The 25296-nt window shown below is 40.9% G+C and overlaps 12 protein-coding genes across 12 annotated transcripts; 3 read left to right on the forward strand and 9 right to left on the reverse strand.

Moving 5' to 3' along the window:
• Positions 1-177: 177 nt before the first annotated feature.
• HBT1 (Hbt1p) lies at positions 178-3192 on the reverse strand (the record flags this gene model as incomplete). Its single annotated transcript, XM_056232161.1, has 1 exon — positions 178-3192. The coding sequence occupies one exon, from the start codon at positions 3190-3192 to the stop codon at positions 178-180; it is 3015 nt and encodes a 1004-aa protein (XP_056086468.1).
• A 442-nt stretch (positions 3193-3634) lies between these two features.
• FMP45 (Fmp45p) lies at positions 3635-4561 on the reverse strand (the record flags this gene model as incomplete). Its single annotated transcript, XM_056232163.1, has 1 exon — positions 3635-4561. One exon carries the CDS (start codon positions 4559-4561, stop codon positions 3635-3637), a length of 927 nt encoding a protein of 308 aa, XP_056086469.1.
• Positions 4562-5029: 468 nt separating this feature from the next.
• Positions 5030-7762, reverse strand: CDC13 (telomere-binding protein CDC13; the record flags this gene model as incomplete). Its single annotated transcript, XM_056232164.1, has 1 exon — positions 5030-7762. The coding sequence occupies one exon, from the start codon at positions 7760-7762 to the stop codon at positions 5030-5032; it is 2733 nt and encodes a 910-aa protein (XP_056086470.1).
• Positions 7763-7987: 225 nt separating this feature from the next.
• On the forward strand, positions 7988-8509 carry DTD1 (D-tyrosyl-tRNA(Tyr) deacylase; the record flags this gene model as incomplete). Its single annotated transcript, XM_056232165.1, has 2 exons — positions 7988-8052; positions 8125-8509. 2 exons carry the CDS (start codon positions 7988-7990, stop codon positions 8507-8509), a joined length of 450 nt encoding a protein of 149 aa, XP_056086471.1.
• A 686-nt stretch (positions 8510-9195) lies between these two features.
• SKDI04G0280 (uncharacterized protein) lies at positions 9196-10149 on the forward strand (the record flags this gene model as incomplete). The annotated part of the gene is made up of 1 exon (XM_056232166.1): positions 9196-10149. One exon carries the CDS (start codon positions 9196-9198, stop codon positions 10147-10149), a length of 954 nt encoding a protein of 317 aa, XP_056086472.1.
• A 541-nt stretch (positions 10150-10690) lies between these two features.
• Positions 10691-11320, reverse strand: TIM22 (translocation channel protein TIM22; the record flags this gene model as incomplete). Its single annotated transcript, XM_056232167.1, has 1 exon — positions 10691-11320. The coding sequence occupies one exon, from the start codon at positions 11318-11320 to the stop codon at positions 10691-10693; it is 630 nt and encodes a 209-aa protein (XP_056086473.1).
• A 378-nt stretch (positions 11321-11698) lies between these two features.
• RRI1 (COP9 signalosome catalytic subunit RRI1) lies at positions 11699-13024 on the reverse strand (the record flags this gene model as incomplete). Its single annotated transcript, XM_056232168.1, has 1 exon — positions 11699-13024. One exon carries the CDS (start codon positions 13022-13024, stop codon positions 11699-11701), a length of 1326 nt encoding a protein of 441 aa, XP_056086474.1.
• Positions 13025-13377: 353 nt separating this feature from the next.
• Positions 13378-16656, reverse strand: GDH2 (glutamate dehydrogenase (NAD(+)); the record flags this gene model as incomplete). The annotated part of the gene is made up of 1 exon (XM_056232169.1): positions 13378-16656. The coding sequence occupies one exon, from the start codon at positions 16654-16656 to the stop codon at positions 13378-13380; it is 3279 nt and encodes a 1092-aa protein (XP_056086475.1).
• A 532-nt stretch (positions 16657-17188) lies between these two features.
• On the reverse strand, positions 17189-19279 carry PRR2 (serine/threonine protein kinase PRR2; the record flags this gene model as incomplete). Its single annotated transcript, XM_056232170.1, has 1 exon — positions 17189-19279. One exon carries the CDS (start codon positions 19277-19279, stop codon positions 17189-17191), a length of 2091 nt encoding a protein of 696 aa, XP_056086476.1.
• Positions 19280-19977: 698 nt separating this feature from the next.
• Positions 19978-20658, reverse strand: NOP6 (Nop6p; the record flags this gene model as incomplete). The annotated part of the gene is made up of 1 exon (XM_056232171.1): positions 19978-20658. The coding sequence occupies one exon, from the start codon at positions 20656-20658 to the stop codon at positions 19978-19980; it is 681 nt and encodes a 226-aa protein (XP_056086477.1).
• Positions 20659-21117: 459 nt separating this feature from the next.
• SHR3 (Shr3p) lies at positions 21118-21750 on the forward strand (the record flags this gene model as incomplete). Its single annotated transcript, XM_056232172.1, has 1 exon — positions 21118-21750. The coding sequence occupies one exon, from the start codon at positions 21118-21120 to the stop codon at positions 21748-21750; it is 633 nt and encodes a 210-aa protein (XP_056086478.1).
• Positions 21751-21983: 233 nt separating this feature from the next.
• Positions 21984-23087, reverse strand: SKDI04G0350 (uncharacterized protein; the record flags this gene model as incomplete). Its single annotated transcript, XM_056232174.1, has 1 exon — positions 21984-23087. The coding sequence occupies one exon, from the start codon at positions 23085-23087 to the stop codon at positions 21984-21986; it is 1104 nt and encodes a 367-aa protein (XP_056086479.1).
• Positions 23088-25296: the final 2209 nt, after the last annotated feature.

The following is a 25296-nucleotide window of genomic DNA, read 5'->3' on the forward strand; positions in this document are numbered from 1 at the left end:
AAAAGAAAACTCCTTTGCATAAATGATAGGAAAATAATAAAATCAAAAAAATTAGAATAGGTCAATAAACCTTAAGTTGAAAAAAAAGAAATAGGTGTAGGTTTCAATTTAGATAACATGATTAAAATAATTTTTGAGAGAGAAAATAGAAAATGGAATCTGTTAGTCTTAACGTGCTTAAATTTCACTTCTGAATCCAAAAGTCCCACCAGAAATGCTGTTTCTTACCCTGCCCATGAAACTCTGCTTACCAGTGTGTTCTTCACCTTGCTCTTCGCCTTCGTATTCATGTTCACCCTCAGCATGTTCGTGCGGATGATGTCTTGGAGTGTGCTCTGCTGAGTAATTTGAATCATAATCGTAGTCAGACCCTTTTGAAGAATTCTGTTTATTGTGATGGTGACTGTGATGGTCTTTTGAATGGCCAGAGCCCATCGAGCCCACAGAAACTTTTCTGCCTTGAGAGGTGGTCTCATTGTGAATCGAGTAGTCTGTAGTCTGCGCAGGAGTAGCCTCGGATTGAGATGGCAAAGCCTGATTTTGAGAAGTCGCAGCATCTTTAAATCCATAAGTTGGGACATGAGGATCAATCAAACTTGGGAAATTACCCACTTCGGCCGCGTAGGTGTTTGCAGTGTCTGTGTCTCCGATATCGGTTCTGTGCTTGTTCCTCGACTCCATTTCATGTTTGTGGCCCAATGCATCCTCGTCTAGGACCTTTGTGTTCTTGTTCACATCAATATCATGATCACTGAAGTGTTCTCTACCTGAGGAATCGTGGGCTGAAGCAGTCTGTTCTTCTGATGGTCTCTCTTGAGTGCCAACAACATTTTCTGATTTGTCAGTTGTAGTAGAACCAAAATCCGCGGTACCAACATTTTCCGATTGAGTGTACCCCGTATCTGCGTTTCTAGTGTTGTCGTATGCTGCGGTGTCCGCGTTTCTCGATTTGGCGTATGCGGTGTCTGTGGTTCCAGTATTATCAAATGCGGTGACATCAGAGTTTTCAGGATGGGCGCCTACAGTTTTAGTATTATCAAAAGGGGTGGAATTGAAATTCTTAGCCCATATTCCTCCTGTCTTTGCAGTGTCTACGTTTCCACTGCTGCCTAATTCTGCAGCATTGGTGTTCCCGGCATTTGAAGTAATATTTTCCGTAGTTTTGGTTCTTCTTGGTTCAATTTGATCAATAAGGTTAGAACGTGTTGGTGTTGGACCTGAATTATTTTTGTTCAGATCAGTCGGTTTGTTGTTGCTAGACAAATTGGAGAATTCATACTTCCCTAAGTTTGCGCCTCCCTCAGCTTCCATCTCAGCAGGATGAGTTGTCTGCTTTGAGGATAATGGGCCCTCCTCACCTTTCCTTTTCATTGCGTTTGAGAATGTATCAACGTTGAAGGCACCTGGGATTTGCTCCTTGCGTTCGTAATGACTGTATTTCATTGGCTTTTCTTGGTGTTGCGCCAAACCCTCATCATTTGCGTTTGGATAATCATTAATATCATGCTCATTATAATCTTCAACGTCATCCAAATAATCCAACCCATATTCATTGGGCTTCGTAGCAGTGGTCTTCGGATAGTCCTTACTCAAGTCTTCATCCTTCATAGGAGGTGGCATAACGATATTTTGAGCTGTATTCTTAGCAGCGCCCGAGCTTTGCCCCTCATTACGACTGAAGATGTTGGTACTTGCGCCTTGTGAACTGACAACGTGCTGCAAGTTGTTTTTGGTACCTGAGCCATTGTCACTCTCTAAGGGTCTCCATTTTGTGTCCGAAAAGTCGGATTTTGGGGGAGGTACAGTTGTATCATCGTGGGAGCGATCGCTCATATCACGAGGTACAACAACATTCTGCAGGTTCTTGTTTTCATCAGCAGTAGTACTATACTCAATTGGACTCCAACCGGAAGCTACCTTAGACTTGGCATTTTTATCCTGGTAATGGTCACCTGAACCCAAAATATCATCCCTTTCACTCCTGAATTTTTCAGCGGCGTTTTCAGAGATAGTTTGCTGTTCAGCCATTGTCTTTTCGGGATATTGCACGTTCTTCATGTTATCATCATAACTAGGAGGTTCTTGGCTTGGTAAATCACTTTTAGCACCCATAGTATCTCTGTACTTAGGATCCATAGTTTGTCCTCTAGTTACATCAGACCCGGAAATTTGGTCATTCTTCAAACCAGTTTGTTGACTCTCGTCCATCTTAACCTTTTGAGCAATTTCTCTCATAGTATCCTGTGGAGGGCCAGTAGTCGTACTAGGATACGTTCTTGGACTTGTTTCCGTATACACACTAGGATCTACAGCGCTCAGGCCAGTACCTGTTGTGTCTCGGAAGCTGCCAGGAATGGTGTCATGGTCAGTACTGGAGCGCTCTTGAGGAACTGAGGCACTGTGTTTGACATCGGTGTGTCCGTGTGTATTGGCTGTAGCATTCCGACCAGTGCTAACATTGGCGTGTCCTTGGGCAGCAGAATGCGTAGTCTTCACGCTGGCGTGACCATGCGTAGAAGTGGCACCGGCAGCACCTGCACGGGCTTTAGATTGCTCATGGCTAGCGGGAGACGTAGCAGTCTTCAACTTGGAGTGACCGTGCATGGCCGTAGTGCCGATGGGTCCAGAACTTACCTTAGAATGTTCATGACTAGTGGGAGACGTAGTTTTGATATTGGAGTGAGTATGCATGGCGGTAGCCCCGGAGGGGCCAGTGCCGACCTTGGTTTGTTCATGGATATTGGGAGAGGTGGTTTTAACTTTGGGATGCTCATGTGTAGAGGCCGGTGTTGTTGTCTTGACATGAGAGTACTTGTGAGTAGTAGTGACATGAGGGCCTGCACCAAACTCAGGGCCAGTAGGGGCAGAACTCATATCAGACGTTGTTACGTTTGTATCGGGACCACTGTTAGGGCTGACATCAGTGTCGGTGGCTAAGTTTTCCGAGCCCTTGTTGTGCTTCTTCCTCCAAGGCAGAAGAATGTTCTTCGCCTTAGTTTCCAAGTTCTTAGCCGTTGATTCTGGCTGTTCCTTTGGCAAGTTATATTCAGTCGGTTTTGTAGTACTGAAGGACTTTTTGCGTTGAGCGGAGTTAGAGTTAGAATCATAAGAGCCGGGCTTGCCATCCGAAGAGAAGTTATTATCCCCCTCTTCACCCTGGACGTCTTTGGACAAGGGCTCGTTCATGTTCATATCTTGAGTGGGATGGTATTCCTGAAAACTCTCGACTGGGAAATCTTCGCGGTGCTCAGACTTATTCTTATCTCTACAGATACATATAAAAAAAGGAATTTTTTTCAGTTAGTTAGTATTATATATTAATTTTCTTGGGGGGGTGGTATTATTAAAGAATTAAATTCGTTTTTATTACTATTAATTACACTAGAGTGCCGGATATTATTGACGTTTTTTTTCTTGATCTCTTCAAATGACGAAGAAAAAATTAAGTGATCAGAGGAAAGGGGAGGAGGAGAGGAGGAGAGAGAAATGACGATCTTCGAGTTGAAAATTAGCACATTGCGCATGAATTAAAAGACATGGCAGAAAATTAGATGAGGATTATGCGGAATAGTGGGGCGGCGAATGGCGAGAAAGAAAAATAAATACACACTACCCTTCGGTAGTATCATTCTTCCTATTCGCGGACAGTCACAGGCCCAGCAAGACCACCGTCCCCAGCTGGTTCCATCTCAGAAGAGGGTGCATGTTTCCTAGTTTTCAATTTTTGGAAAAACTTGCCGTCACCAGCTTGTGTGGCAGGCTGGGGCTGTCCGATCACGGGGGCCGCGGCGACGGGACCGGGGCCCACTCCGTCCGTGGTTCCGCTGTTGTAAGTAGACTTCTCCATTTGCGCACCGGTATCAACAGAAGGGCTTTCGTACTGGGCGTACATGTCGTGGTCCGAGTAAGAGGAGCGGCCCTTGTGGGTAGCGCTAAATACGGTCGACCAGACGGCGTTTATGAGCATCAAGAAGACCGAAGTCCAGATGAACGCGAAGTTCTTGGCACCCAACTTTGCAGACCTCCCGCCGTTGTGGAAGGCCTTTCTAGCCTTCACATAGCAGCCAGTGTACAAGCACGCAGCCAAGATGATGAAGAAGAACGCCAACCAGGACAGCACGCAGTACAAGACTGGCACTGATTTGAAGGGAAGAAACGTAGCCAGAAAAGCGGGCACGAGCGCCAAGACGATAAAGAATAGCGCGATCAGCAGCATGGCCCATCCGACCCTGGACAGATAGTAGTAGGCGTCCCGGTTATTTCTGAACGACGAGGGCAAGTTGGATGAGTCTCCAAAGTTGTCTCTTGGGGAGAAAGGCTTGGCGGGGGCCCGACTGGAGCAATTGGCCAGCTGCCCATCTTCATAGCCGCACCAGTTGTAATTGTACCATCTTGTGGTGGCGGGAGCGCTGTTGAAGCCGCTTGTATCGGCCTGTAACCAGTAGAAACCATCCAGCGTCCCGGATTCTCTGCCTCCGGACAGAATAAGAAAAAACGTCAACAAGCCAGCACCAAGTAGGAATAAAAACACGAGCAAATTAACGAACCTTTTAAAAATCATAGCGGTAGTCTAATGGTTGTTGTATTGTTGCAGCTTGTAAAAAAAAAAAGTATAGTGTGAGCGATAAGCGTTTACCTCTTTCTTTAGTTTTTTTAGTTTACTATACTATTTTGGAAGGCTGCATCTAGGGGACAACAAATTACAACAATTTAGGCAAGATCAAGCCATCATGCAAAACAAACATCCTTTTATATGCCAACCTCTGCCGGACAAACCCCCTCTCTCTCTCTCTCTCTCTCTCTCTCTAGACTATCCTTGTTTTACCAAGAAGGAACCGAAACCGTTCAATGGCTGAGCGGTTGTTTCTTCCCACTCCCCTCTTTCCCTTCTTTCCTGTGAGAGTACTCGGCTCCCTTATATTCCGCGCACCCTTAAATTTTGTTGTTTTGTCTCTTGTTTTCTATTAGTTTTTCTATTAGTCCTAGAACGTCACTGCCTTCCTGCACCGCCGCGCGCTGGTATCGTGTCTCACGAGGCGGGAACTGCCTCGGCGTCATCGTCATTGTCCTCCTCTCTTTTGACGGTGACGCCATCTAGTGCGGCAAGAAGTTGCGGAGGATTAGCGGTAGCGGTAATCCCGTAAACAAGACTCCCTGAATTGGAAGTCGCGGCCGCCATCAGGTGGGCCAGTTGCTGCTGCAATTCCCGAAACGTGCATTCGATCGGATACCAGATCTGCAGTGCCATGGCAGTACCAGGGAGCGACTTGAACGAGGAGGTTATGTTGAACTTGAATGGATGGCCGAGAAATCGTGCCAGTTGGTTGTGTGTTTTTTCAAGGTGGTGACCCTGCAAGTAGGTGTTTGAGCCGTTGAAAAAGTATGCAAAGTTCTTGGAGGAAGTGATGTGTAATTGCAAGGCTCGGTGAGGGTCCCGGCCATCTGTGATGTGGAAACAGATGTCCGAGGGGTGGTATTCTATGGCGATGATGCGGCCCTCACAACTGTATAACGTGTTGCTCTTGCGCGTCTGTTGGGGCCTTGTGCGGCGGTGGGCCAGGGAGTTTAGGAGTTGGAACACGTCAGTGAACTCGACGTCGAAGGACGACACGTCTGCGTTGAGATCTGGTATGTATTCGTTGAGGGCTGGCGCGGTCTGTAGCTCTGCTGGCTCGCGTTCTTGTCTGTGGTTTGCTACAGCGGGCTTTAATCCCGCGAGGTGAGAGTCGTTTCTCTGAATGGGGAAAAACGTTCTGTAGTCTTCGAAGTAGCGTGAAATTGCCGATTCGCCAATTCTATCGAACGCCCGCTGGTAAAACGAGGCCAAATGCTCGCATTGCGACGGTGAAGCGATTCTGTCTGCCTGGGAGCGTGGGACCGGCACGCAGTCACGCAGGATGGCATTCAGTTTGCCATTGTAGATTTTCACTTTTACGTTCATCTTGCACACTATCCCGTATTGCGAAACGTTTTCGTCGCGGCCGTTCCGCAAGCTGCTTAGCCGCTTAGCGAATATTTTCTCGATGCCCGAATCGAAGCCCTCGAATTGGTTCTTGTACATGATAGCCTTGAAGCCTTCATTGAGCTCCAACTTGGCCTCGTAATCCACTAGGTATCTGTCGTAGAGGTAGTTTTGGACGATGTCATTTTTGGTAAAGTCGGTGAAGACAAAGGAAATGAACGCCGGTTTGTCAAACGAGCAGGACACCAGCATGCCAAACATCGTCACGTATTTTGCTTCGAAGGTGTTTAGCTGCAGCTCACGAAACTCGATGGTGGGGTCTTTGTTTGCCAGTTCACGTATCTTCGTGCGAAGCGGGTTGACCAGTGGCGATAATGGCGCAGGTGCCTTCACCTGCGTGTCCGTATTGATGTTTTTCAAGTTCCAAACGGCCAACCCGGGTCTAATGGTCTCGTCATTTTCCCACATAATCTTTTCAATCTCCACGGAAATGGGATGCGGCTTGTTCAATAGCAGAATATTCGATATCTTGCTGCTTTGACAGTTTAAGGTGCCGAACAGCTCACGGATCCGTTCTGTTGTGGGGATGATGATCTCGATGCAGTTGGTGCCCGGTATCAGCACGCTATCAGGGGTCTTGGAGGATGGTAAAAATGATGTAAAATATAGTTTCAGCGTGCAGCGTTTGAACTCACTTATACTGCTGAACTCAGGCGGGTACATCCCGACAAACTTGCCCTGAAATCTTTCAACCGTGCCCACACCGGCTAACGAAAGCCGCTCATAATCAACAGGTGTGCCACCGGTCGTGAAGGAAAGCTTCCTTTTCTTTTTCCCCTCGAAATCACGATCGACCCAATTGTCTGGCACTCTCGCCTTCCTTTCGGGTGTCTGCGTCTGGATATACGATCTTGAGCTCAAAAACGGACTAGTGGAAGAGGCTGTTGAGGCATCGGAGTCCTCAATGGGGTCCGCGGTGTCATTGAGGTCTTCTCTTCTGCTAGCTGTGTTTGCAATTGATTCAGCTGCGTTGAGCGTCATAAGCTGGGAGTTAAACTCATTCTGCGATTCGAGGTAAGGCACGCCCATTCTGTTCGGAACAAAAAAGGGATCAACTGGTTTGGGCTTCGATTCCTGCAATAAAAGTTCTTGTCGCTCTTGAATGAATTTTTTCAATTCCATGTCATAGTCGATCAACTTCACAAACTTGAAGCAGTTTTTCTCATCCTTATTTATTTTGATTAAATTGTTGAAAATATCTGTGAGCGATTCCTTCAAATGCGGTTTCAGACTAGGTCCCGATAGTGAGCCATTGCTTCCGCTAAGTTTAGAGTCCGTGGATATAATGTTTATTACACTCATTCTATCCAGCGGTTTGATATCTTCTAAAAATAGCGTGTAGTTCCCGTGTTTTGACACATATAGGGCTTTGCAACTTGAAAAGCATAGTCTTTCTAGGTGAATGTCTTCCAGTACCAATGCTGAGCGTGAATCCAAATCTGGAAATTCGATATCAAAATATTGACAAAGTAAGGATATCGTCATCCGTGCCAGCCTTTCTGAACTTCTATCTTTGAACTTCAGTTTAATTATATAGCGGTTCTCCACTGGATCTTCCCCGCCCATGAAATTAGAAAAGCTTAGCAAACATTTTGTTTCAGTCAAATGTATGGAGGTTAAGAGTGCCACGAACTGGACAGGGACGATTGCCTTGCTGGGATACCTTTCAAACTCTTTAGTCGACGTTACAAAAACGCGTGCTCTATGCGGAGAACTTTCAGGTTCTTCTAATGTATCCATTTTCATGTGGATTTTTCCATAGCCTTGCAAAGCCAATGAGCTCATGTAAAAGCATATTTCAAGCATTGATATTTCTCATCTTATCGAGTTTTCGCGTTTCTTCTGTACGTAAAAAAATTTGGAATGTCGAAATTCATGAGTACGTTAACTTACGCATTTACATGGAGCAGGAAACCCTTAATAGGAATACTACGTAATTCACACACATCCAGTAGCTGATTTACAATGAAGATTGTCTTGCAAAAGGTTAGCCAAGCATCTGTAGTAGTCGATACGAGGGTTATCTCGAGGTACGTTTTAGCTTTTTTTTTTCACCTTTGATAATTCCCAAAACCTTTCACTAACACCTTACTCATATACAGTATTCAACATGGCTACATGCTATTAGTAGGTATATCTACGGAGGATTCGATGGCCGAGATAGATAAACTATCTAAAAAGGTGCTCAATCTGAGAATATTCGAAGATGAATCTATGAATATGTGGAAGAAAAATATCAAAGAGGCCAACGGTGAAATTCTATCCGTGTCTCAGTTCACACTGATGGCAAGAACCAAGAAGGGGACCAAACCCGATTTCCATTTGGCTCAGAAGGGCCACATTGCCAAAGAACTTTACGAAGAATTTTTGAAGCTACTGAGAAATGGTTTGGGTGAAGAAAAAGTTAAGGATGGCGAATTTGGAGCCATGATGAGTTGTTCTTTGACCAACGACGGCCCGGTTACAATCATCCTTGATAGTGACTAATAATATAGATGAGTTTTATAGACATATGCACGACTATGAATAAAAAACGGCATAATTTATCAATATTCTCTTCTTAAGAGGGGCTTCATAACCATAATTGCGTACAAGATAAAGGCGCCTCCTCTGGGGAGAATTTAAGTGTAAGATTGGTTGGTTAGGTGGAATAGTCTAGAATTATTTCATATGAGAATGAGCAGACGAATTTTCAAAAAGCCTTAAGGGCGTACGTAATCAAGAAAAATGGGGAAAAAAAGGGACAGAGATGCACTAAAATGCATGGAAGTACCAAACGATTCCAATTATAATATATCAATTAATGAGTTTATTGAGCTGGCGTTCAAAAAAAAAAAAAAAGAAAAAAGAAACACATTACGAAGGAAAAGGGATATATATACCCTTAAAATAGCAATACTCAAGAAGCATTTGAGGTTTGAATTAGTAATAGATGTCACGTATACTTGATGATCTAAGCATGCATTCTAAAATGACAAAGTTTTTAAGGGATGTTGGAGCCATATCTTAAGGGATAACGGTGGGTAGGTTATGTATTCCCTTAACACAACATATAAAAGGTTCAGCCAAATGATCTGAGTCATCGAATGCGTTTCAGTTCTCATTGACCGAAGGTTAAGGCCTTTTTTACCAAATAAGAAATAAAAAGCAAGAAGGTACACCATATCAACACTATGAAACGAGTCACCGGAGTTTTTTTAACAATCTTAAGATTTTTGCAGTTTGCATCATCTGTTTTGGTGATGTCACTTTTGGCGTATGCCATCCATGCTTATGGCAATAGAGGTAACAAGAAAACCAACTTTACGTTAGCAACAGGTGTTATTAGTGTTTTTTATCTGATTGCCTTAGGTATTTTATGCTTGGCTCTTCCTACGTTGATCTACATAGGAATGTATTTCTGTGCCGAGTTGATTATGTGCATGCTATGGTTAGCAGCCTTCGTCGTTCTTGCAAAAGCTCAAGGTGAACGTAGCTGTGGGAACACAAATGCACAGGGTTTATATTACAATCCATATAGTGGTGAATACACTGCCGACAGGCATAGAAGAGCTTGTAATGCTTCTCAGGCTGCAATTGCCTTTTCCGGCCTCTGCTTTGTCTTATTTTTGACTAGTGTGATATTACTGGGAGTTAATGTTTTGACACCAATCAGGAGACGTTATAAAACTCAAGGAATGTGGAAAAGTGGTGCCTCCATGGGGACGAAGCTTCATAGGTGGAGTGGGTTGGCTTTGAGCGAACCATTTGAGGAAACAGCACCCTACGATAATACTAATGTTAGGACTGGAGATGTTGAAGCGGGTGCAGGTGATAATACCGCTTATACTTCTGAGCCGAACGCTGATGCGCGCTATACTACTAACGATCCTAATGCCCAGTATCAGACTAGTACTACTAACACGCGCTACACCACAACCACCGCCGATCCCAACGCACGCTACGCTACTAATGATCGTAACGCGGGTTCTGCAAATGTCGCTAACACTGCGGCGGACCAACATACTTATTCTACGGATGAATCAGGTGATCGGTCCTATCAGGAAAAGCTTGCAGAAGGAGCCGCTTCTGGTGCAATGAGTGGCAGTACTGCAGACCCAAACAGGAACATTAATCCTATGCCATGAATTCGATTGATTTCCTTTTGTTCGTCTATGTCATCTCATTTTTTTTCTTCCTTCATTTTTCACTTGATGAATTTATTTGTCTCCGTTCTAGTGACATCTTTAGAAAACCCTATCAGGCGCAAATAATGCTTAATTCTTTTTTATATAATAATTTAATTTTATTAGTTTCTTTCCATATTCTTTTATCGCGAAAGATATGGCGTCTAGTCTAGTCCCCATTTGAGGTGCCATCTTGACAAATCTCAATTAAATACTAACATCATTATCCCTGAGTTCTTTATCAGCTTGTGTTTCAACACAGCAGAGAACAACGTTATCAAACAAGTCCATTTCTTCTCGTTAAAGACTTGACAGGACCAGAGAGAAGGGGGGGCCTCCGCAAAAAAAAGTTGTTTCGTTTCGGTCTTCCCTTGTTTTACCATTATTAAAAATGTTGATAAATATTAGCCATTCTTGAACTCAAAACAGTTCTGCAGAATATTAATATAAATATTATTTACATATATAATGCCCCTCTATCATTCATCAAAAACTAATCTATTCATTCCTTAAAATCATTACGAGGTGGCCTTCCATCTTCACTTTTCATATACAAATCAATCGCAGCTGAAAAGGCAGCAAACCCAGCACCACCCATTAAAGCAGCTTGTGGTCCAGCCTTGTATGCCAAACCGGCACCGGTAAAGAAACCTGCCGTCACTCCGTTATATATATCGTTTTTGGCTCTGAGCGATTCTATGACACATTCAACGCCGGCATAGATCATCCCAATGTAACCAAAATTTTTTGCACTGGAATAAGATTTTTTACCCATATCGGTAAACTGAAGTTTCATTTGCTGCCGAAACGGCAAGTCGGATATTTGTTGAACAGTTCTTGATATCCCGCCCACACCCACATTTCCTGCGGCAGCCGTGGCAGCTGTGGCAGTATTAGCTGGTGTAGGGGTATGAAGTGGTGTATCATAAGCCATTGACGCCATAAACAGACCTAACACACCACCCAGTGCAAACCCAGTTACTCCACTCACCACTGATTTTCCTGGACAAGAAGTCATGAAGTTCATGATCATTTCTGCCCCTCGCTCTCCCTGCTCCTCTGGAGTTAACTCATTGTAAGGCTTTTTCTGGGATGGGCTTATCTGTTCCAGACCGAATCCTGTGTACACCATACTCTTATAAATTGTGCAGAATTACGAATTTCTTGTGTTCTTCGGTAGCTACCTCCCTTATGTACACGTTCTGCAGCGACAAAGAAGTGTCGTATGCTTAGCCTGTTTCAAGTAAACTAGGTAGCAAATGAATCCAGTCAGTTGTAGCGTGGTTTCAAGAGAGGATGAACTTGCGTAGATCCGTCACATCTTTTTCTACATTGCACAGCTCGATGCCATTCTGTTAGCGAGATCAAAAATAGTGACATATAACTTTGCACGAAACTACAAGATACCATCATAGCATATATATACGTACCAGCAAGGAATAAATTACTAATAGGATGCCTAGGCCCCAGCATCGAGTCACTTAAAATCTTCCATAACAATTACGAGGCCTTAGAGCGTGAAAGTGTCCTTGTAAAACCGCAATCGTTCGTACTGCTTTATCTTTGAAGCAAGTATTCGGTTTTTTGCTCTTGCATAATCTGCCTCCAACACGTTTCTTTGTAGTAGATCATTGCATTCATCATTAGGTCTCTCCTGAGTGATGTTGAAACGACTTCTTAAATTATGGAAGTTTTCATTAGATCTGCTGTTTCTTTCCGTGTGATTTACATGAAGACTCGGCTCAATACTTGTGAACAGACTGGTGTCCGTACTATCGAATTCGGTGAGGTTTCTATCCTCCATATCTACATCACTGGTGTTATCCCCTGAAAGCATACTGACAAAGGAGCTTGTTTCAGTACTGTCCCCCTTCTGGGTATTGCAGTAGAACTGTGATCTTGTTGAATGATTCTGATCGTCAATTATTTTTTTGCTCTCGTCGTTAACCTCTTCGTGAGTAGTAGCTAACTTCATCCTTGTTCTTACATTTCTGGAATCCACTAGATAGCTGTACTGCTTCATCGAATCAATCAACCTATTTAAATATACTTGTTCTGAATCATCTTCCTCTACTACGCAATTTAATTTTAATTTTGTTTCAAATAATGCCCGATTCAAATCTGAATCAAAAATTATCGTGTCTAGTTCATAATAGGAGGGTGAATTATTGTCACCATTTTGATTTGCCATTGTCCTAAATGCACCCATTCTTAAGGTTCCATTTTTCAAGCTTTTCAAGGGATCTACCACAATTGCCACATATGGATCTTGAAATCTTTGATTCAAATCCTGAGTTTGGATGTCTATATTACTTAACCAACAGTCGTAACCAGGATGTGAATGGAACCAACCAACGACGTTAAGTTTTGCCCCCTTATAACCTCGTGTGTCACCGCCGTTATCATCATGATTATACATTTCATCAATGTATTGAACCATGTATTCGTATGATTCCAATTGTGCATTTACCCGAGTTTCTGTTCCTACTGCAGGAAGATCAAAACAGTCCATCACAATAATATGGTCTTTTATTGTAAATCCCATTAATATACCCATAATTTCGATATCCCCCCCACGAATTGCACAATTGGAAATTTTTTTGCATGATAATTTTGATATAAGCACACGATTGTAACTTGGAGCATCCTCATCACTATGTTGAATTAATTTAGTTTTGAGCAGGGACCGCTGGCTTAGTGGTTGAGACTCTAACTCTTGTGACGGATGAAATCGCATACTTGATAGTGCTATGGATTCATTGAGTTCATCTTCAGCTGTGTATTTCTCCTTAAGTAACTGTCGTAGCGATTTCACAGTTTTATCTGAAAGTGACATGATAAATATTACCTACTTTGGTTTCCTCTTTTGGTCATTGATCTTCGTTTTTTTGTTCGTCCTACAAACCCTTCTAATACTAATCTCTATTATGGAAGGGGCGCACTTTCCAAAGTCTCATCAAAAAGCATAACTTTTGAAGTGGAATAAATAGAGCTGATTAGTTGGAATAAAAGGATCGAATGCTTTTATATTGAAAAAAATAACAGAAAGGATTATGAACAATTTTATTTAGTAACATACAAGACATTGAAAAAGAACATATACAAATATATGAGTATGTTTGTATTTTTTTCCGGGATAAGGGAGCCTAATATTATACAGAAAAGACATGTTGGTTTCTTTGTTGAAGCTTAAGCACTAACTTCGGCTTCTCTTTTTAAACCTCCAATGAACTCCAAGAACTTCCCAATGTTAACATCAAGCCCATTTTGGTAAACAAAAGTGCTTGATAAGTAACTTGATAGTAGAACTTTTAAATAGCTTTCAGGAATGTTTTCCAAAACAGACTCAGGCCCAGCGACATCGACCAAAACTTTTGGAATAATTTTATTCATTAAAAGATAGTTTCTTAATTTCAAATCATTCAACCATAGCTCTTGAGAAGCAACTAAATCATCATTCAATTTGTTGATAGTAAAAGATAGTTGGTTCGAGATTTCCGAGATGTGAGTTCCATCCAATTGATTTAAACTCCATAACTGAGCAAATTCCAATTCAGCATTCTTTTGAATTCTTGATTGGACTTCGGCGACGTAGGACTTATATAAGGCAGATCTTTCACCACTAACATCTCCGATAAACTTATGCACAAAATCGTCATCGTTGAGTGCCAAGGAAGCCAATACTTCCATTGATGAAGATGTGACACCACCCTTATTAGCAGAAGCGTCCTTAAACAGAATACAACCATGTTCTTCTAAAGCATTTTTAGCAGGTTGAGTAATAAACAAATTAGCACCTTCCACAATGTATGGAATTTTACATTTTCCGGTCTTTTCGTCGACAAAATAATGCAAATTATTTAGTGTGATTGAATTTGGTCTACCACCACATGGGACAAAAACATCAATGTGATCCACAAATTTGAAGATCTGAGTATGGAAGGTGTTTCTGAAAGTTGTACCATTGGCCACAATTGTACCATTTGGTAGCATGATATCCATTGCATCTACGGAAACGAAAAATCCGTTATTGGATAATTTGGAAGTGTCAAAATCAGAAATCATTTTTCTTTCATTAGCCAAACGGCGTAGTTCATCTTTGTCCAAGCCCTTAGGGTCACAAAGAACACCTGAACCATCTAGGATCCCTAAATAACATTCATTTGGTGAAGACAGAAGAATTTCATTAGAACCTAAGTCACCATCTGGGCCACCTGTTTGAAACTTATAAACTGTCGAATTGGTTAAGTCTAAAGTTTCATAGATCTTGTTAACAAATGCGCGAACACCTAATGAAGTCATACCATATTCATCGTGAGGAATACCACCCAAAGATGGTGATTTACCAGTTAAGAATGACTTCCACCATGGACAGTTTCTCACACGAGCATGATTGGTAGCCCAGTCCACAAAACCTGCTGTTCCCTCATCTGGACCAAAAAATAGAATTTCCTCCTTTGGTAAAAGATTGACATAGTTTTCCTTTAAGGGATCATTGATTAGAATGTCAATCATTGCGTCCACATATTGAGAAAAGGCGACGAACGTTTGATCGAGTTCTGTTAATCCTGGATTCAATAAAATAACACCTTTAGAACCACCTTCTGGGATATCTTTATTTTTACGTTGTTGAGTAGAAGCTAATTGGTAGTTCTCGTCGATAACATTCTTGGAATTCAACTCGTAAATATCTTGGTTCCTGGAACAGACTATACGAATACCACCTCTTGCAATATCTCTGAATCTAATATGGAACCCCTTGAAAGTATTACCTACAACAAAGAAAATACCAAAAGGAGTCTCGGGATATTCAAACTTTGACATTACTAATGAAGGATCCAACCTGAATGAGATGGCGACTTTTCTTGTGATGAAGAAATTTGTCTTTAGAATGGATTTATTGAATATGTTAAGTGTTTTTAAGATTAACAGATCTGGAGAGTCGTTTGGAATGAATTTATTCAAATAAGCTTCAAATTCTTGGTCATTCTTGAAAGGTTCCACCCTCTCCAATCGTTGGAAAGATAATGTTTTTTCCATGTCTTTGGCATTATTATGATAATAATGAATTTCAGCAAAATTTTTATATAGCTTGGAGATTATGGTGTAATGCTTGGACATGATATTGATGATAGTTTGTTGAGTCAAAGTTTCGTTTCTCAATTTTCTTTTCAAGTTTTCCACAATTTCTAAAAGAGTAGTGTCATTACGCTTAATAGTGATTTGAGACAGAAGATTTTGATAGTCTGAACCTAAACGATTAACAAAGTGGTTGATGAAAATAGCACCAATGTGGGCGTATATTGCCTCTTTTGGTGAGAATTGACGTTTCTGATAAACTTCATGGAAAGAATTGTTTGGAATAGCATACAATAAAGAAGCCTCCCTTTCGATTTGTCTCAACGCTGCTTCAACATCGTGGAGCAAAACATCTTCCAATTGTTGGTTTTCGTTCAAGTAAACGGAGAATATAATGATATCATCATCTTTAACATTGAATGATTCCAGGTAGAATTTAGAAGGCTTCAATTTGTAGTAATGGAATAGAGAGTTCAAAGCCGAGTAATAGCGTTTGGTGGTGAATCGCTTGTAAGCAACCAACAACCTAATTTCGTCCTTATTTTCTACGGACCGAGTAGTCTTAATGACAGGGCCCTCTCTTTCCTTAACCAACTTGAGTAAAAGACCGTATAGTTTTTTATTCTCGCTAGAGGAGACTTTAAACATAGTCTTATCACTAATAGACTCAATGTGGCCCTTAAGCAAATCTTCAGAGGAGATATCAACACCAGCAGGGTCGTCATTGGGGTAAACACTTTCATAAACAAAAGTTAACTTCAACTCGCTCTCTGGAGCCCAAAAAGACACTAATCTGCAGTTTTTTTGAGATTTGTTATCCAAGAAGAGGTCGTCAATTTCAGAATCCAATTCATAAGGTGGGCAGGAATCACCCATCAGCGCCTTGTTATTTTTGATGGTATCCTTACCATGTTCCAGTGTATCGTTTCCGACGGCGCCTTTGGCAAATTTGTAGTTTTTCTGTTGAGAATCACTTATACTAACGCCTGTATTAGATTCCATAAAAATGGCATGATTGTCATTAGTTATGATTTTGTTTTTAATACTAAAAAGCCTTGGCTGAATGCCGTTGAATTTCGACTTGGCGAAGAAATCTAGCTTGGAAGCATACAAAGAATGGATGATATTCGAGATTAATTGGGGAGACTCCCTCGAGAAGAACAAATCATCGATACCCAATGAGTTATAGAACCAGTCTACTTCTTGTTCAATCAAATCGTCGGGAATAAAACCTTGCTGATCTAGCAAATCTATGACCTCCTCTCTTTGCAGATCCTTGCCGGGAAAATCGAACACGTGATAATCTGACATGGATGATATTGACAAAGAAGCAATATCAGGAGTGTTTAATGACGTTAAAGCACCGCGATTTTTATTATCAAAAAGCATTTTTTTTTTAGTTGAATGTTTTATATCCCTTTTCTCTTTATGTTCTTTTGAGATTACACAATACTTCTAAAGGAACTATTTTGACCAAGGGGTAGTGTATTTTCGAGGAACTGTTTGCTCTTAAATAACAAGAATTCTGAGTGAATAGCGGCAATCAATGAAACGCTTGTCCGTGTTGCTGTTGACACTGTTGTTGTTCGTTGATGTTGCCGTTGCTTCGTAGTTAGTTGTCCTACTCAACTATTAGTGACTTTTGTCTACCCCAATAGCCCCTATTGTGGCACCCCGTCAGGCAACCATAAATTCGGTCCTGCGGAATCGCCGCACAAATAGCCGCCGGATGGGTAACCCATTTTCAGCGGAGTTGGATTTCCGATGGTAAATAAATAAATAAAAGACGGATTAGATTAGATATAATTGTGTTTGCTTGTGTATGTGTCTATGGTTACAGTGCTGTGAGTGTTGCTTGCGTAATATGTGGCCAGCAGTAAATTCCTATTTTCGCCAGGTGCCTTTGTTGTTACTTTTCACATTATGTTTGTTGATGCAGACTACCGATATGGGCGTATCGTTGGTCAATACTAGTATGGATATGATCTCCATTGTTTATGATTTCAGGTGATGCCTCATCTGGGCCCGCCAGACCCACCACTTGGCACATTTCTATTCCTTTGACCCAGTCATCCTGCAGTATCTTGTTTACAGTAGTTCTCTTGAAAGGTGAAATTTCCAGTACACGCCTCATTATGGTGTGGCTTTCCTCGGGGAGTCTGTGCAAAAGGAAATTGGGACCCATATCGATGACTCCTTCTTCGTAGCCATCATCATACTGATTCTCGTCATCGGCAGCGGGTCTTGTCACTAGCTCATTGAAAGATGGCACACCTCTTCCTGAACAGAATGCTTTGAATTGATCATCCTTAACTTTAGGATACTTCCAAGGGAACCTTCTGGTTATCATGCAGAAGAAGATTATCCCAATAGACCAAATGTCGAGTGCTCTTGGATCGTATTCTTCAAAATAAAAGACTTCTGGCGATAGGTAGGGGTCGCTACCAACAATTCCATTTGCTTCAATCAACCGCGAGGAAAATGGATAGTGGAAGACACTGGAGGCGCCAAAGTCAATCAACTTCAAGATTCCTTTCCGCGTCACAACACAATTATCTAGTTTCAAGTCACGATGAGAAAGACCGATATCGTGCAGGTATTTTACGCCATTGATAAGCTGTTTGAAAAGACAGCATATCTCATCATATTGCATTTTTTCACTCATAACCAAAGCGAATAAATCGTATTCGCAATACTCCAGAATCTGGAAAATTTTACCATCTTCATACAGTATTTCCAAAGTCTCACAAATATTCGGGTTTTTCAAAGTGGATGCAATACAATATTCGGATATTACTTTCTTGATATAATTCCTCTCAGATTCTTTTTTTTTCTTGGATCGATACTCCTTTAGTGCGTATACTTTGTTATCCAAAACCCGTTGAACCAGTTTCACTTTACCGCCTGAACCTTCACCAAGAACAACGTTCAGGTCTTTGTATTTCTTGGAAACCAAATCAGTGGATGCCTCAATATTGCTATATAAGGCCTGGATGACATGATCCCTATCGCTGTCTTCATTCTCGCTCATGACAGAAAATGATGCGGTTGAAACATAGGAAGAGGTGGTTTCATTCAAGGACGACGCAATGGCATAATCGTCCGCTATAGTGCTTGCGGGATCATACAACTTATTATTGTGGTTGTTAAAAGATGATATTTTGAAAAGACGTTTGATGTTCGATAACGACGTTGTATAGGAGGACTTTCTTGAGTGTGTAGTACTCTCGGTGTTCTCAATATGTCTTGTGTTTATATGAACGGCTTCTGAATACGTATCGTCGAGAGGATTGGTGGAAAGGGAAGAGATTGAGTCCTCGAGGGAATAGACATGAGTAGTACATACTCCGTCCTGACCGTAGACTCCATATTCATGCTGCGGAGAAGTGGAGGCAATTTCGTCGCATACCATCGTGGTTGTAGTAATTGGGAGATCGTGATCATTTCTGGCGGAAAAATGGTCGTCGTCAGGACAATCACCGACGTCACTAGATTGGTGCTTTTTGGTAATGCTTTTGCTTTTCTTGGATGCAAAAAAAAAAAATTTGCTGTAACTCTTAGGTAAACTTAGCGAGTTCGCGAAAGATGTCGCAAAATCGACGTAGTTTTTCCTCAATTTGTCTCTGGGGACAATGAATCTTGCCTCAACCTGACTGACCACGGGAGAGGAAATGATATTTGAGTCGATCTTGGATATGTTTTCGGGCATCTCCGTGTCAATTTTCGCCATCCAGCATGTGGTCAGCTTCTGCAATTCAACGCCCTCGTCGTCTTGAAAAGATTTTGTACAACCTGTCCTTAGCATATTCTGCTCAGGCAAAGAAGACGAAACGGAATTATATGACCCATTCAGCGCTTCGCCAGTCTTAGCGGCCATGTTTATATCAATGTTGACAGAATCGTTCAACAAAGCAGAGGGGGCCCATTCATCGGAAAAGGCATGCTCTGCTGTTAGAGAAGCCGTTGTCTTATTGTTTCTCTGGTTATATCGTAGCAGCCTAGATAATGACATCGGGCCGAATGATATGTGGGGGGTGTGGATTGCGTTAAAACGAACGTTTTGCGAATGATTTGATCTTTTTTTCCCTTTTCCTTCTCAAAAGATCGTAAGGCAACGAAAGAAGTTCCGATTGATAATAAATACAATTAATGACATTGGAGACAATTCTGTATCCTGATTTTCGTATTTATCCTTATTTTTTTACACTTTTCCTTATTGTGACTTTCGTCGAGGGTAATAAAGGGATAAGCTACTGTGGGAGAGCGGCTGGTAAACAAAAGCGGATGTGGAAAAAACGGATGCGCTTGAATAAGCGATCCGAAAGGAAATTGGAGAGTATGTCCGTCTTGTTTCTTTCTTGGCATCCCTATAACGTAAATATCCCGAAGTCATTTCCCTAAAAAAGCGTACCTACAGGAAAGGTGACAGTCATTGGGCGGCAGGTACACGTCATTGCGGGGAAGTGTGCCGTCTAAGGGGCGACAATCATGAGTGCCACCCGCAATTCCGGGAAATAAGATACGAGCCGTGTTGTCGTCTTTCGTGATAAGTTCTGGGAAGTGGCGTGATAAGACGGCGCTATCATCAATTTGAAAAATCCCATGCGTTAAGTAATATTTTTTATGTTCATAACACAAACATATTTGGATGACAACTTTTTCCCCTTTTTTTTTTATCTAAGTTACAGAGTGTATAATAGACGATTGTGCTTATTTGAGTAACTTGGCTCTATCGGGATGAATCCCTGAAGGAACAGGCTTGTCCGTTCCAGATGTCGCCGTGGTGGCTGCAGCAGCGGTTGTTCTAGCCATCTTTTTTTGATTGCCATCGTTGATCATCTTTGTCAACCTCTCCTTACGCTCTTCGTCTAATTTGACATTCTTATTTTTCAGTTTTTCCAGACGGTCTTGACTATTACCACCTCCGCCAACGGTTAGCTCCACGTTAATCTTCTTCTCTTTCAGCAAGGTCCCGTGTTGCAGCAAGGCGATATCCATACGTCTTTGAATGCCGGTACGGTCCTTATCAGCGTCGAATTCCAAAAAGGCAATACCCTTGTCCGCTCTTAGACGGATCTGGTCCGGCAAACTGTTCTTGAAATGACTCTGTAATTCAGCAGCGGTGATATCCCTCGGTAAACTACCGACGAAAACGATAAATCTGTTTCCCTTCTTCCCATTTTTACCTTTTCCACCACGGCCTCTACGAGTTTTTCTCTTTTTCTTCACGGGTTCTTCACCATCATTTGCGGCTTCACTATTAGGTCTTTTTCCCTCTTGCCCTTGCTCTAGACTTACCTCTTTCTCTTGATCTTTCTCCTCCTTACTTTTTCTGAACTGTTGAGCTTTGAGCTGTTTCTTAGTCAGTTTCTTGTCTTCCTCGGAACCCATTTTTGCTGTAAGCGTCTCCAACTTTTTGTATTAATTCTTATGGAATCCATTAAATTATGTTTCAGTTTCTTTTGGAAGCTCATCGATCTAAAAAGAAAGCTCAGAAAATTTTCTGAAATTCCGGGTAAACGGACTTCAGCCTTAGCACTTGACTAATGGCGAAGTTTACAACAGTAGTATTCCCCATGTTTGATTGTTTCATTCGAAGTTGTTTGAATACGCTTACTTTCCATCGCTTTCGCCCGCTTGCTAATGTCCTCGATGACTCTTCCCCTTTCTATCTTTATATAACATGTAAGATTTGTACACGATAACACATTTTTTTTCGGGTTGTACAGGCTTTGAAAAAGTATAAAAACTGAAGAATCGATGAAAAGACAAAGTAGATGTTCTGGGAAGAAGCCGTGTACTCGTTAAACTAGAGACCGTAACAGCCCTGCAACACGACAAGCCCCAACAATGTTTTCATATTCTGATTTTTGTTCTATCGGTACGGCCATGATCTTATCGGCCACCACCTTTTTAATGGGTGTTTTCTTCAGCAGCATGCCATATGATTACCACCTTTTATTCAATCCTAACGCCGTTCAAGAACATTTTGATCTGGCCTTGAGACATTACCAAACCTTGCACGAAACTCCAACGCCAGTTATTATTGCTTTGTGTGTTGTTGCCGGGATTGGTTTGATTGGTGGTACAATCAAAATTTTCAAGCCAAACCCTGAATTACAGATGTTCGAATACTGTTCATTAGGTTTGTACGTGTTGGCCATCTGTGTTTTCCTCACCAATGTGAAAACTGGTATTGACTGTTCTGTGAGCCATAACTGGGGGGAAGTCACCGAAAATCAAGGTTTGGCTGTCATTGCTTCTTCTAATATTATTCTATTGGTTATGTTTGCCGGTGTAATCATCCTACAGATGGGCCTATGGTATAGCAACTGGGATTTGCAGAAAAGATTGAAGCAATTCTATGCTGAAGAAGAAACAGAAGCTTCCAATGTCGGTAAAAAGACTGAAAAAACTGAAAAACTGAAAAAGAACGACAGCAAACCTAAAGGTGCCCAAAAAAGGAAAAACGGTAAGAAATAGACCTGAATGCGTTTCCATTTATCTGTTTCTTTCGCTTTCTTTTATTGAAAAAAAAGAAAATTACATGTACGTAGTTGTATTAGTTAAATAAATATCTATTTAAAGGAAACATTATTGAATAAACTCTAGCTGCTTCAATGCATACCTTTATAAGTTTTTCCTTAAAGGAATAACAAGTGCCAGCCTTGTTTCAGTAACGCTATTCTGAGCCTTCAATTTTTCTGTTCTCTATCTTAAATAATTTCCCTTAAGAAACTATTCGTTTGTTCAATATTCGGCCGAGTAATAGTGGACGCATTGGAACTCATTTCCTCGGTTGATGATCCCGAAGATTCGGTATATGATGATGGGCATGAAAATCTTACAGCTTCGCGATTTTCCGTTCCATAATAGGGATGTTCTGTGAATAAGCTATCTGAGGAATTGTCTCTGCGTATTTTTCTATCATTCTCACGTAAATTTCGTCTATCCCCTCCACTGATTACTACTTTATAATTAACTTCATTTAAAAAGGGATTCGGCATTGGCTCACCCTTTGCTACCTTATCGCAGCTTATTCTTTGGCCAATATTATGACTAAAGCCTTTTTTGCTACGATTTTTGACATTTCTCTTATTTCTGATAATTGTGAATCCGATAAATATGATTACCACCACTCCGATGATGACTCCAACCGTAGAGCCAACAATTACTCCAGTTTTTTTATTCTTTTTATCTGGGGAGTTCTGAACATTCAGCTCCCCGGATAAAACTTGATAAAGCTTGGCATCTCCAGTGATGGTATTGGATGGAATAGTGAAAGTTAGCAGGGCACCTGCTTCTTTGAGCACAGTCGTCTGCGGAAAGTGTGTGTTGAATGTTGTTGTAAGTTCTGTGATCTTATATTCCTGATCATACACGACATAAATTGATTTTTGATCGGTGAATGCGGAGTATGTTTCGGATGTGGCAGATGTAACATGTGTTGTAAATAATGGTGTCGTTATTTCCGTTGTCGATGGGTGTATAGTTGGCTTCGCTGAAGAAGAAAAAGTTTTCAGCGAACTTATTAACCATCTGTCAAGAGTGATATTGCTTATTACAGATGAAGAATAATTTGCAACCAAAGGTTTTGAAACTGAAGTGCAATTAAATTCAGTCGACGACAGGCCCTGAATTGAACTTATTACGCAGCCGAGAGATTCTATTATAGTTTTGGCCTCAGTCCCAGTAGATAATGCAGCGGTCAAATCAATAGCTGATGATGGGCTCAAACAAGTTTCAGGGGTGTCAAATCCATTCAGACTTGTGGGTTGATATCTGTTTACAAATCGCGAAGATGTTACACTCAGTAACATGACACAACGTTGCAATATGAGGCAACTTCAAATTTATTTGCACTTTTGATAGGCTCAAATTATTCTAGGCAGTTTTTATGAATTACTTTTGCATGTTGATAATGATTAATTAAACTTACGAGTATTTATTTACATTTATGAAAAATTCTCTGACGCGAAATTTTTCCTTTCATTTTTCCAACGGCGAAGGCTTTTTTGATTTGATGAAGTGCATAATTAACAATTGCTACTATCCAATCCTTTCAAAAATGTTCAACTTTACTATTCGAATCCCCCAGTTTACCATATATTTAAAAGTAAGTCGTTTTTCATGAAAACTTTGAGAAAGAGGTGCTACTGAACCACCTATCTATAAACCAAACCCAATAAGTTGTCTTACTCACCAACCATGAACACTTAAATATGCCGTGAATAACATCTGAAAGGAATGTATTTGTGTTTTGTCTAAATAAACATGGAAAGTTTAACTATAGCCCAGTGAGATAAAGATTATTGACCAAGAGGATCGGAAAAGCATACACAAAAAAAAATAATTAATGTTCTTACAAAATAAAAGATTCCTTGACCGGTTTTTATGCTGCTAAGTTAACTAAAAGTCAATTTTCAGCATATTCGATTATTGATTTATTTCAAAAATCCTTTCACTTAAAGGGCCTCAGCTTTTTTTTAAAGAGTTAGCAGTGGAGACCTCTGCTTGACACATGAGTTGGTATATATCTTATCACCCTATCGAAGGTACCGGTGCAGAACGAAGATAATGAAGTAGTATATTTGTACGCCATAGTTCGTGCACTAATGCTATTATAATTATAGCCAGTAATGAAGTGACGCCACTTCTTGGAATCACTGACCGAACTTTGGTGCCTGGAATTGTGCAATTAGACAAAGTTTATTATGTGGCCAAGAGACAATTGAGTTATGGTCTGGTAGCATATCTGAAGGCATTTGCGTGATTACTCGGACCCTTGGATATTCTTGATGTTATTGAATATTGTATCTTCATCAAATCAAAGTCGTGATAATGTGCCAGATTTCTCTTGTTCTCTTCCGAAATAATTGATAGAGGTAACAAATATCCGAGAAAGGCCCTGTTGATTTTTCTACTTTTATATGTGTAATTAAGAAAAACATCATTTGCCCTGTATTAAATGGTAAATATATTGCTTCTTCACCTTCCTGTTATGGCCCAGTCAACAATAAACCTATGTAAATGGGGAAACTGTACTAAACTAACGGCAAGAATATCTCCTCCACTTTTTATCTCAAACTGACATTTTTGCAGCTGTTTCATTGTCATACCAAGTCTGCTCGCTTCACGGTGCTCAGAATCTGTCAAAAACAGCCGAAGTTTCACGAATCTCATTCATTTGATATGTTTACTTGATAAAGGTGCTATCGCTTTTCTTTTGCTATATCGCCATCTTGATAGTAATTTTCCCAGCAAGCGTAAGGCAGAAGTGGTAATATTTGCAGAAAAATTGCAGTCATGGTAGAGAATCCCGTACCATGACAGAATTCAAACCATGAACGATTTTGAACGTCGAAAAGATATATCAGAACAATAATAAGAAGTATTTGAATCGTTCAAACTTACGGTGATTGTGGATTCATCTCATTTTGATTATTAAAAAAAGGCCAACGAATGCCTTTGAGAAAAATTGACTGGCTTCAAGATTTCCGGACGCTGTTGCATAGAATTGGGACATGTTAGTTACCGAAATTTATTCTTTTATAAATAGTCCTCGAAAGTATTATCCATTCAAGAAAAATGTTTGCTGCGAATTTTTTTTATCTGATGTTCACCAATATCCTGTATATTGTCAGAATTGTCTTTGCTAAAAAAACCTAATTCAGCTACCAAGCCGGCGATAGTGATCTACTTGATACTTTCATCGATGATTATGGTAGTATATTTAGAGCTAGGTAGCCTAATGATATGATTAGAATAAGTGTTTTGCAAATTAAGATTGCTTTTTGCATGGGGGAAAGATAAACGTCGCGGAAATTTACGGCGGCAGATTTTAGATACGTGTGTATTTGGAAGGGTGCAAACCTATGAAATATGGCACTAGTTTGACGCAAGGATACCTGATGGTCTATATTTACACCGCCAAACGTAACTATATTTGTCTACGCTCTCTTTCAGATTAACTTTCCAAATAAATTCTTTATCGTTTAAACTGAATAAGTATTTTGCTGTAACTAACCT

This window comes from Saccharomyces kudriavzevii (assembly GCF_947243775.1).
Source record: "Saccharomyces kudriavzevii IFO 1802 strain IFO1802 genome assembly, chromosome: 4".
NCBI classification, from domain to species: Eukaryota; Fungi; Ascomycota; class Saccharomycetes; order Saccharomycetales; family Saccharomycetaceae; genus Saccharomyces; species Saccharomyces kudriavzevii.